The 12,135-nt window shown below is 51.5% G+C and overlaps 1 protein-coding gene across 9 annotated transcripts in view; it reads left to right on the plus strand.

The window, feature by feature from the left end:
- cep112 (centrosomal protein 112) overlaps positions 1–12,135 on the plus strand; it is a 68,601-nt gene that overhangs the window by 36,780 nt on the left and 19,686 nt on the right. For 8 of the 9 annotated variants that reach the window (XM_061847345.1, XM_061847348.1, XM_061847347.1 and 5 more), the window contains 2 exons: positions 2,575–2,757; positions 7,107–7,325. In XM_061847345.1, coding sequence (XP_061703329.1) covers positions 2,575–2,757; positions 7,107–7,325 — 402 coding nt within the window. Of the gene's footprint in view, positions 1–2,574; positions 2,758–7,106; positions 7,326–9,982; positions 10,100–12,135 lie in introns of all 9 variants that reach the window. The other variant, XR_009798959.1, reaches the window with a different exon arrangement.

Below are 12,135 nucleotides of genomic sequence, written 5' to 3' on the forward strand. Positions count from 1 at the left end.
AACTTGATTTAAGAAATGTGAAAAGAGACAAAAATCTCTTGACTTGCGGTCATTTGAAAATATAGTTGAGCCGAAGTTACGGCGCGTCAACCGCGTAAGACACGTCTCAAACTGGACTTCCAGATATCTGGAATTGGCATTGTGGATCCCTGCAAGCGAATTGTTGATGCGCTGCAACCTCTGATGCAATTTGATGGGATCCATCCAGGAGGTTCCCACTTGTCCCCGCCGGGATCGCCGGAGGACCGACGGGGGTGAACCCCGGAAGGGACGCCAGCCAATCACGGGGCGCGGAGAAAGAAAGACGCATTCCCCGCTCCCGCTTTGGTATCTCGGGGGAGTGTGGGGGGGGGAGGCAGATGGACCAACCCGAGTCCAGCGTGATGCCCATTTTCCAGTTTCTGTCCCGTTTTGTTTAGCCCCTGAAAATAGAAATGTTTGCCCTTGCGCTTCGGCCTGCCATGCAAATGAGCGTCTTCGGGCGTTTCTACAGCTCCGCGTCAACGTAGATTATCTCTGCGTGGAATGCAAAGTACTGGGGAAAAAAACAAACCCAAAAAAAACCCTGGTCTAAACGTAGCCTCAGTGCGTGCCGGACACGAAAGCACGTGTGGTGTGAGTTCGCCGTCGCGACTTCAGCGAGGTTCATCGCGAGCGCCGCAAAGAATGTTCCTCAAGAGCGGCCTCAGCAATGCAGGAATTGTCGCGGTCCGACGGCCTTTTGGGCAATCGGGGTGGCCTTTACGCTGAAGGGAAGCGATTGTCAGCGCTGGCGTTTTCAGTATGTAGAAATGCAAGCGCGGGACGTCATTTGCAAGCGTCTTCGTCCAGGCGCTTTTCCTCTCCTCTGGCGGTTCCGTCGTCTTCATCGTCCCCCGCAGCCTCCCGCTTCCCAAACATTTCCGACCGTTCTTCCCTCGCTGTCCCGCACGCTCGTGCGCGTCCGTCATCGAAGCCACGCCGGGCCGGGCCGGGCCGGGGCCGCACGGCATCTGTGGCCATGCATGGCAGCGGCATTCCGCGCTGCGCCGGATGCCGGTACCATGTGATGTCACAGTCGGGCCCATCTTCTTTCCTTTGCCTTTCCAATCAGTCGATATTTCTCGCCATCCTCATTTACCTTCTGATCCCCGTTGATCCAGCGACAGTTAACGGGCACGTGCAGCAAGCCGAGGACGCCCCTCGCTCGCGTCTGTTTCTGCGTTTCCTGCAGAAGGCGTTGTCAAAAAAGTTCTCTCTTAACGTGTCCGTCTGCATTCTGACCGTCAATTTAATTTAGCATCTACTGTGCACTTAAGAAGGAATTTGTCACTCGTCTGCGGAACGTCCAACTGGCCACAAACGCCCAAACTCGCAGAGATCTCTCATGGCGTTTTCCGCCACGTCAGTAACTGATCCCAAGGAATTCCGGAACCTTTGTCAGACTAACATTCCCCGCAAAGCCGTGCGACAAAGCGCCCTAAAAGGCTTCAGGCCAGGAAAATAAAGTGTCCATTGTGGACTCCTTCTGAAGCGCGAGGACGGAATCCGGCTTCCCGTAGATAGCCGCCCATTCATCACCTGCTCCGAATTGTCCGCGAGGTCTGGAGATAAGTTTAAGGATAGGCCAGCCGGGCGGCGGCCATTGAGACGCCCGATCTCTGTTCCGCCGGCGAGCCAGGTAGGGTGCCGTCGAACACAATGCGCCGGGGGGGGATTAGCTTCAAAGAGGGGCCCCTCGCTGTCCTCGCGAGTCTCCGACTGGGGCCGCCGGTCCCCTTGGCCGCCATCCCTCCCGCGGGAGGGCTGAAGAGTGGGGGGGGTGGGGGGTCAGAGCCTGGGAAAGGCTCGGCGGCTGCTGGCGAGACTCGCCTCTCAGCAGGTGACTTTGCTCTCGGCTCCGATGGGATACAAACTTGAGCTTGAGCTGCCAGCGTGATTAAGCTCCGAGAAAGAAAGGAATTGAAAAGGGAAAAACAGACAAGAGGGGAATTGGGAATTTCTGCCGTCTTTTGGAAACTTTACTGTACGTTACTATCCTCGGTGTTGGGTAGGCAGCTCGTTGTTGAGGTACCCCAAATTAGGGTAATCATACCGAATTGCCCCAAGATGCTTCAGTCTAGCGCAGTCTTTGGTTACCTCGTCTCCCCCCCCCCCCCCGCCCACCCCCCAACTAGCGTTTCAAACGGTCGTAAGCCGATTTTCACATGCCGTCAGGGGGTTGTCGCCGTCGCCAGACGGCTCACCCCTGCCAGCTTTCGTGCACGGACCGAGCCGGATGCTCTTTTTATATGCCAATCACAGGAGGTGGGGGTGGTTGGGGGGGGGGGGGTGTTCCGTCTCGGAAGAGAGACGAATGGCACGTTCAGGGCCGGCCTACGCGGGCGAGGTGAGAGGGCGGAGGCAGCTAGCCAGACGCAAAGGCGCCACAAGAACCGAGGGCAACTTTTTGAGGCGGTCCCGCCAAAGTGGCGCTCGGGTGTCCCCGCGTCGGGTCGCCGACCGACCGACCGGACGGACAAGTTGTCATGACGACGGGCTTTGGCGAGTGTGCGTTGGCTGATGAAGTCTTTCTTTGCCCGCTTGTCCAATCAGATGGCTGAGCAGCGCGTGCAGCACGAGCAGGAGAGGACGCGCCTGCAACAGCGGCATTGCGCCGAAAAGGACAGCCTGGTCCAGGAGCGCCAGCGGGAGGTGAGCAGCCTGGAGAGCCGGGCCAGGGCCGCCCTGCGGACCCACCAGGAGCACACCCGGGAGTGGAGGAAGCGCGACGGCCAGGTAGGGGGTCTGTCTCCGCCCGCGTCGGAGCGTCGCCCGCCGTTTCAAAAGCGCGGCGGGTACCCTCCAATTCTGCAAAATCAATTCAAATCTTAGCCGAGGAGGCGCCAACACATTTGGGAAGTGCTTCGACATAAAAAGGAAGAAGTTATTGCCGCAAAAGTCGCAGCAAAGCAAAGTGATTTTTTGGGATGAAATGATTTTCAAGTGACTTTCGCTGCCATTTTGTCCAATTATCTAAAAAAAAAAAATCTGAAAGGTGACTGTGGGATTTTCCTTTTTGTGGGCCTTTTTAATACTTTTACCACATCTTCTCTTCGTCCGGCACTTTTTCTATTGCTCTGCTTCGTTTCTGATGACAGAACAGACACCTGCAGTTTTGTTTTGACGCCATAATAACGACCATTATTTTTATTTGATTTTTGTTGGCCAACCAGCAGCAGCGGGTCGTCACCCCCCCCCCCCCCCCCCGCTCATCTCCAGCCGCGGCTAGCCAGGCGCTCTGCGGGGAACCATTTGGAGAAGCTTCGGAATGTGATGCTGTTATTTACGCCGGCAGCGGGAAAAATCTCTTCTCATTCCATTCAACGCAATCCAGGCAAAGCATTGAAGGCTTTTGTCACTCAACGCTTTTCAAAAGGAAAAAAAAAAAACTGCATGTAAACTTGAGGTGGCTGGGATTGATTTGTTTGTTTTCAGATGAGAAAAGAAAGTGCTGTGGATAGCGTGGTCCTGCTCTCGTAGCTGGTTTAAGAACAACGAATTGCGCCGTACATTTTCTGCCGTTTTCACAAAAGTGACGCCAGCAGGAATATGTCCTTTGTTGCTTGTTGCTGGAGGCGACAGAACAAACTTCCTGTCCTCTCATCTCGCCGTTGACACTTCCCAGCACGCCTGCCGATTTTTATTCCGGCCTTTGGCACGGATGAAGGGCGGGCCCGCGAGCTTCTCGGAAGTGACGGAGGTCCGCTCGGCTTTGACTGGCGAGGCCGCTCGTAGAATGACCCCGAGAGAAGTCCGGAGCCTGCCAAATTGCTAAAATAACGAGCATGCGCGCCGAGCTCCTTTGCCAATGTGCAATTGAAGTGAAAACTTGCAACTCGTTTGTCGTGTACTTGGCGAGACAAAGACCGGCTCCACCCAGCCTACGCGTGTTGTGCGCCGTGACACAATGGCAGCCACTTTTGGGGCGCTCAAGCACTCCTCCTAAATTTCCTCAGGCCGGGACGGAGCTTTGATCTCATCTCCCGCCTTTGACAATCAATCCCGATGCAATGTTTTGGTTTTTGGATTTTTGGTTTTTTTTTAAGAGCACACTACATGTCCCAAAATTGCATTGCAAAATCCAGCCTTCCAGTTGAGCAACTTTACCTCTGTTGCTTCAAAACGTGATTAATCAGTTGTTTGAAAACATAATAGCAAGAAGAGTGGGTTTTTTTTTTTGTCACTATGGCAATCGGGGGAACGTTTCAAGGGAATTTGGCTTTAAGTGTCCTTGCAAGCCCGCGGCGCCATTGTAGCACCAAACATTGTAACGAAAGCCTTCTCAGCTAATCATGCAGCCGACTGCTCCAAGGAAGAGAAAAACACAAATCAGGCATCATTATTTGCGTCCCCTGGGAGAGAGGAGAGGAACAGGTTCTGCCGAGAAGTTGGGAAAAGTCGCATCAAATGTCAAGAGGAGGGCTGACTCCCGCTTCTTCTCATAACATAACATTCACGCCGCTCGCTCCGCTTCAACACCCGCCGCCGCAGCGCACGTCCAAACTTTTCTACTGCAAGGAGGAACATTTGTAATCCATAGCTGAAGGTGCTAAAGCTGAAAAGGCTCATTTTCGATTGTGTTGAGGGTTTGTTTGGCGATGTCATCCCGGAAAGTCATTCCCAGTGAAGTTGTGTCAGCCGTACAAGCAGAATTTCAATTGGGACAGAGGGAAGGACAACTTCACACAAGACATTGTTTTTATCTTCTCTTTTTCCGGACATGCTTGAAAAAGGATCATCGGATTGCATCAGGAAAAATGAAAAACATTCCCAGGCGTTGACCGAAGGGCCAAAACTGGAAACGTTCATTTATCTCTGCAAACATTGGTTTCGCTGTTCCATTTATTTTATTTTATAACGTGACTGACGCCATCTTGCCTCGTCTCCTCATCAAAGCGCATCGAGTGCCGCTCGTCTGAGATTTGACCTGGGATGCTGTCACTTTTTCAAAGCATTTCAATTCCAAGAACTTGACAAAGACGACGAGTACGTGCGTGATGACGGGAACAAGCGCCCACCCCGCTCGTCATGATGTCGGATTGTCCCACCGGACTCGCGCGGCAGCGTTTCATCGTCGCTTTAGTGATTGCCAATCATCTCACCGCAATTGATCATAAAGGAAGTCGTCAATGTGTTTCAAAAGCTCGAAATGTGTGACGGACGCGAGCGCCTCCGAACCCTCACATCCCGATGCGGCGCGTCGATTCCGTTTGACTGACAACGCTCGAACCGCCAATGAGTTGAAAATGAGCTGGGCTTGCATTTCTCATTGAACATTTTTCATATACTGTAATATTCAGAATGATCTCTTGAAATCAGAGACCTTTTTTTCCCAATAATTTATGACCTACAATCGAATTACAATCGTACGGGACTAATTCGTTTCAACAAAACAAATACGTACAAGTTGCTCTAATGTTGGTGGGCTTATTCAAACTGTATCCTAACACAGAACTTCATGTAACGATTTCACAATTCTATCCTCTCTCAAGAAACTTTCATGGACAGAAAAAGTGTACACGTCTTCTTCTTAACCCAAATTGCACGTTAATGTCGTTGAGACGAAACGCTACCGCCACTAGTGGTCAGAATAATTCGGCGCACGTCCAACTCGACACAAATTCACGCATCAACCTTTTTGAAAAGTCATCTTAATGTACTTTTATCTTTGAACATTTATTACTTGATTCAAGCTTCTTATCAGGACGGTGTTTTTGATTTAGTAAAGCGCGTTGATGCCGTACAATATTTAGCCGGCATTCCGTTCCGAATTTGTCGCACTTTTCTCGATCCGCACTTGACTCTCACGTTCAGGCCAGGCTTTGGTTCTTGTGAGCAGCCAAATCGTGACCCACATTCTTTGATTTGAACCCCCCCCCCACCCGCTCACTGCCGTTCAGCCGCTCGGTTTTAGTCCCGAGTGTGTGTCGGTCCAAATGTCACGGCCATGAGCTTCGTGATTCGCAAAGATTAGTTTTTCGTTGTTGTTTTTTTTTTTTTTAAGTGTCGTTCATATTTGTTCGTGGGAGAATGATGCACTCGAGACTGCGGAGGGGCGACCTGTCGGGGGAGTGCAGGTGTCCAGATGAAAAGAGCAATTCCCCAAATTGAAACCAATCCTTCATTCAATGGTGCATTGATTCCTTTTGAAGTGTTGACACATTCCAAGCATCTGTCAAGTCTGGGCTATTTCTCGGCGTTCCCTGGATCTCGTTAGCATTTGCTCTTTGGAATGTTGACGTTCCCTGGCAGCTATTAGACGCTCCTGGGCAACGTCAATCCTCAAAAGTTCAGCGAAGGGGGGGGGGAGCAAGCAGCCATTTTCCAGGTCCTCGCACTTACGTCACTGGCAGATTGTCGGAGTGTGTTGCGTTTGGGGAAGCGCGCCACCATGTTGGCGTCTTTACCAGCACGCGGTCCATTTCCACCGGGAAAGCCGACACTCTCCTGCGCCAGTGCCTAACCGAGTCGGATAGTGGCTAAGGGACGCCAAGAAACGTGAACGATTTGTACAACTTGGGGAGTTTTCATAGCTCATCTCATAGCTCTACAATATTCCCAGAACGGTAGTCCAGTCCCAGCACCTAATCTGAATTTGTACATAAAACGGTATGTGCGCTAGCCTATCACAAATCTACGCTAACCCATTGGTAAACTTCTTTGCGGTAAGAAAGAATCAGGCACACCTAAAACTCGGCGCTTTGTATGATGTGTAACCTCTTGGGAACGTCAAAAGAAATCAGACAGATATCAAGAAGACAATTGCGGACTTGCACGAATCGGATTCATCCTTGGGTGCAATTTCCCGATGCCTGAAGGTAGTACGGTGTGTTCATCTGCTCAATTAAATGCGAGTAGAAACACCGTGGGGATGTTCGTCCTTCATAGCTCTGAGAAAAGAGATGACGGGAGAAATGCTGTGTAGGTAAAAAGTGTGCTTTCCGCTGTATATTGATTTTTACACAACTGCGGCAAGCGATAATTCTGCGCTATCCAAAAAGGTCGGGCATATTAAGTCAACGCGCGCGCAGCCACGCATCTGTTCTGATTCCGTAACACAACACCTGCACGTCTCATCTTTCCAGACAATTTCGGACTTGGAGGCCCAGTTGTCGTGTTTGCGCGAGGAGCTCCGGGCGGCCCGCGTCCAGCACAAGCGACAGCTGGCAGAGATGGCCGCGCTCCGCGACGAGGAAAAGCAAAAGGCCTACCAGGACGGGGAGACGCTGCGCTCCGACACGGAACGCGTCGTCCGGGACCTCCGGAGAAGCCACCGGCGGGAAAAGGAGGCGGCCGAAGAGAAGGTGAACTGGCCGTTTGGCGCCGGGTTTTCGTATAATGGCGAGCAAGCGTGCACCTGCCGCCAAGTGTATCCTACCAGCTGGGGCGTGGGGCGGCAAATACGCGTCGCCGGGTACCTTCGCCTCCGTCGTCGGTGGAAAGAGAACAAATGAGAATCCGTATCCAGAAGTTGGATCAGAAACTCTTTCAAAGTGTCATGTGAATAGCGGAGTTCCCCAAATTGGCAGCCGTTTTCGAGCATCGCGGTTCGTCAAGACCCGCCTTGTATTGTGTTCTGTGACAAAGGACGCACCAAACCTAACAAAAGAAACAAAAAAAAGCGTTTTCCTTTCTTTAGTTTTTGGACCGCAGAGATGGCAAAATGAGCCTTTTGTGAAAAAGATGCACGTCGAGCACAACAGTCGTCATCTTTTGGGGATTTTGTGACGCCTCAAAGTAGGAAACACCCAAGCCAAGATTGAGAAAGGGCTCTTGCTGACAAAATAATCCTTTAATCACCGTTGCACAGCTAAGAAAAGTGCCGCGAGCGACGTCTCCGCGTTTATTGCACACAGTCGAAGCCAGAAGTTTAAATACACGTCTCACTGCCTGACATCAAATCAGCCCAAACCGAACCAGTTTCAGGTCAGTCGGGATCGGCAAAATTATTTCATTTAGTTAAATGCTACAAAAATGAGAGAGAAAAATTTCTTTGAGAATATTGGATTATTTTCTTCCAGCTCAAAAGCTTGTCGTCCCAAAATGTTTGACCCAAGTCACGCAGTTCAAAGAGGACGCGTGTCAACTTTTGACCTCCAACAAGAGAGTATAAAATTTTGTCTAGCAAGATAATTTTGCTGAGTCTGACAAAAAATGAAATGCGTGTTTGTAAACTTCCGGCGCGTCGGCATCTTTTCTCACTATCGCGACAAAGACTCTGATAATACCGTATATTTATGAATCGGACATGTTGTCTTTTCCCTCCCAAACAACTGATGCGACAAGCCGAGATTCACCGACTAATCTTTAGCTTCTACTCAAAAGCTGTGCTGAACGTTGCCATCTACAGGGGTCTGCTTGCCATTACAGCGGTTCACGCACTACTTGGGCGAGTTCTTCTTCCTTCCAATTTTTACCTTGGTGGCAGGAAATTGTTGCGTTTGGGTCGTGGAATGGAAAGACCCGCAGCCGTCGCGGAGTTCAGGACGTGGACGGATTGACAAGTTCCCCAAATTGGGCCAGCCGTGGAGTGGAACTGGGCCCGGGAATCCAGGTGAACTTTAAACGTTCGACCGCTCCGAGCGGGCCCTAATCTCGTGGTGACCTAGCGGGAAGCTCATCTAAGGTGACGGAGTCATCAAAGCCAGCCAGAGTCGTTTTCGTGTGCGCCATCAAGTCCCAAAGTGGCCTTTTTTTTTTTTGGCTTGATGAAACGGACTCGGGGCAAGAGTGACTTTATTCCAGGGTCCTTCTCGTTTTGAAAGAAGGAAACCTTTCGGGCCTCCTTTTGGATCCCTCCAAGGTATCTAATCTGTCGTCGTGTGGGAATTCGGAGTGGATTCAAAGCGAAGGATGTTTTTTTTGTTTTTTTTTTTTTTTTACTTTTTATAGAAAGAAAAGATGATTTCATCATCCCTTTTTTTTTTTTTTTTTTTTTTTTTTTTTTTTTTGGTCAGTGTAGGTTTCTTGAAATGGAAAAAAAAAAAAAAAAGACCAAACATCTTTTACCTTGTCCCCCTCTCCTGTCCTCCTCCCCCCTCCCTATTTTCTAATCTGTCTCCAAGTTTGACTTGGTAGCGGCGAGGGGAAAAACTGGCTACTTTGTCGCAGCCCGTTTTTGCTCCCACACGGGGACTGAAGTCGGCCAGTCGTCAGATGTATGTCGACTGCTGGGGCCCGTTCGCTAAGCTTCAAACGTCTCCTTCTTTTTGATGCCCCCCGAAAAACGCTGTTCTCTGCAGTCCGCCGCATCTCCCAGATCCTGGGGGGGAAAAAAAAAAAAAAAAAAGGCCAGAGAAATCCATTAAATCCACGAATGTATTGTCATCAAAGACATTTAGGGGGGGTGGCGCGTTTTGGAAGTGAAATAATGAGAAACAGAATATCAGACGTGATAAGAAAAGGCCAGTTTTCATTTTGTGGTGGAAATGCTGAGGAAAGGGATGATGATGAGGAGGAGGAGGAGGAGGAGGAGGAGAAGGTGTGTCGTGGGGGGGCTTCTGAGGTATTGCCATTGAACTTTATCTCTTTATCTGAATGAATGTGCGAGCGCTCCTCCAATCTCGGTGCTCCACCGGCAGGCCCGCGAAGCCACGTCTGTGCCTGATAAAGGCGCCTCATCTCGGGGCCGCGGCGGCGCTCCGGCTCCCCCTCCCTCCCTCGCCCCCGCGCCGCATCCTTATCGAACTTTTCTGTTTCTCCTGTGCACGCCGCCTTGTGACGGTTGACGCCCCCAGTTGTCAAGGCGCGATACACAACCGTCTCCTTTCACAAAGTACGGCAGAACTCTTAACGTTGGCAAGAGTGTATGTTTCCAAAAAACTGCCACCGTCGAAAATGGGTTTGTAAATACATTCTAGGTTTGAAGGTAGTTGCTAAAAACCTGCAGAGGCCGAGAACTGCCTAGTCGTGATTTGCAGAGAGATAGCATAAAACGTCATGACGTGGAGTTTACTCGTAGGTACGCTTCGGAGTGCCTCGTCGTCGGCCGTGAGTGTGCGCACGGAAGCGCCGGGTGGGCGGTCGGACGTCGGCGTGGTGGCAGTTTCCCGTTGGATGGCGAGCGCAAAAAGCTCAGGTACCAGTCTCTGTCTGCACTCCCATGCGAGACAAAGGATCCGATTCTGGAAGTGAAATCAAAGTCCGCAAAGGGCCGCTTTGATAAACGGGGCGAGACCCCCGTCGGGCGTTCTCACACTCGCCCGCCCCGTCGCGTCGAAGGTGTTCCACAAGAATCTCGCAGGTATGACGTGCCAAGCGTGTCAAGGAGCAGCACACTTTTGTCTCGGGGGACGAGTGTCGAACCGCAAATTCCAAAGCGGGCCTGCTGGAGGTTGTTGAGCAAGCAACTCAAGTTGATTTGGTGGAGAAAAGAAGGCCGCGTACAACTTGTCTTTACCCTTCCTGATGAAAATGACGCCCACATTTGCCCGTATTGATGCTTTTGGGACTTGCTCAATCTGGACTTTGTGGGTTTGAGAGCAAAGTTGCGCTTGGTGTCAGCGTAACCGGTTCATCTCCTTTGCCCGCCCGTCCGTCCGTCGCTGCCGACTTCCCGGGTCGGGCCTCTGCCATTTGGAGATGCACCAAATCACATGACGCCCCCCCCCAGTCGTGGAGGAAGTCGGAGGGCCGCGTTCGCCTCTCGCACTGACAAAAGAGATGACACGGCCAAAGAGAAGGAGACCAAATTTGGAGCGGAAGAACCGACGGAACTTTGACTGTTGTGATCTTATTATGGCTTTGTTTCAAAGAGAATGAAATCTTCTCTGTTATCATCTTCTTCTTCTTCTTCTTCTTCCACGAGCGTCAGTGTTGATTTGAGCAAACACCGATCGGGCCCGGTGGCGGTGAGGGAGTGACTCACCCGGCAGATGAAAGAGGCAACGTGTGAAAGGGCTCTGCCGGGGAAAAAAAAAAAAAAAAGCCGCATTAAAACATGGCGTCGGGCCGCTTCCGTCTTGTGGCGCGCCGCAGATTACACGTCGGTTTGAAGCGGAGTCTTAAATGGGACACCGGGATGTCGGGCCCCCCCCCTTCTCGGTTGCTCGTTGAGCTCCGAATCGGCTCGCATCTTCACATCTGATCAAAGCGGGCGTAAACGAGAGGAAAACACAATGTTGACCCACTTCCGTCCCGCTTCAATGACCAATTGCGTCAACTCGACTCTCCACCGGGCTTGAAGTGACGAACCTCGTTTTGTTTGGATCGTTTACTGCTCGCTCGGAATGGACCCGAACTTGTGCAATGACTTTGTAACGGCGGGGACTTTTTTCTCCAAATTATTCATAGTCGAGCTCGTGTTCAACCGCAATAAAAGGAAACCTTTTCACCTGCTCCTTACGTCAACGAGTCGAAAAGACTTTGCGTTGTCCAGGTTTTGGCCGACCCGGCCGGCCTTAAATGAGTGCGCCGGGCGCCTCGGAACCAACGCGAACGGTGTCGAGAGTGCGACAGCAAAGGGGAAAGACGTGCAACGTGTCACAGTGGTTGACTTGGTCGCCGCGTGCCACAGCCCACCGGGGGTGTACAAAGGTCAACGTCACGCTGGTAGTTATTTGATTGCTACCGGTTGAATACGCAACCGATATTTAGCATCAACGTGTGTGATGTCGCCGGATGCGTCGCGTCAACGTTAGCGTCTGCCAGCAAGCGGGCGGGGATGAGCGGAATCTCGACTGACAGGCAGCCGCGGCGCGCCGACATGTGTAAAATAAAGTCTCTCGTCGTTACGCCGATGATTACCGACAAAGGAGCCAATAGCGTCTCCCCCGCTGCCGCGTTGAACTCTTTGCGAGACGCGCTCGTTTTGAGTGCTCACAAACGTCGCAGTCACTGGAAGTGACGGCGAGACGGAAGAGGGAATTCGCTCGAGCCCGACAAATGGGCACCAATGCGCCTCGCCTACGCCCCCCCACCCGCCCGGCGACGTCACCCTCTTTGTCGTATTCCCCAGCCGCTTCGGCTGGAGGACGGCGCCGAGGGAAACGGAAAGCGCTCCTCTGCAAATACGCGATGTTTGGCTGCAACATCCTGTCCGGGTTTCAAGACGGATTGTGAAAATTCTTTGCCGTTGACTTGAAAAGGAATCCGCGATTGAACGTGCGGTGACGT

Source organism: Syngnathoides biaculeatus, chromosome 16 (genome assembly GCF_019802595.1).
Source record: "Syngnathoides biaculeatus isolate LvHL_M chromosome 16, ASM1980259v1, whole genome shotgun sequence".
NCBI classification, from domain to species: domain Eukaryota; kingdom Metazoa; phylum Chordata; class Actinopteri; order Syngnathiformes; family Syngnathidae; genus Syngnathoides; species Syngnathoides biaculeatus.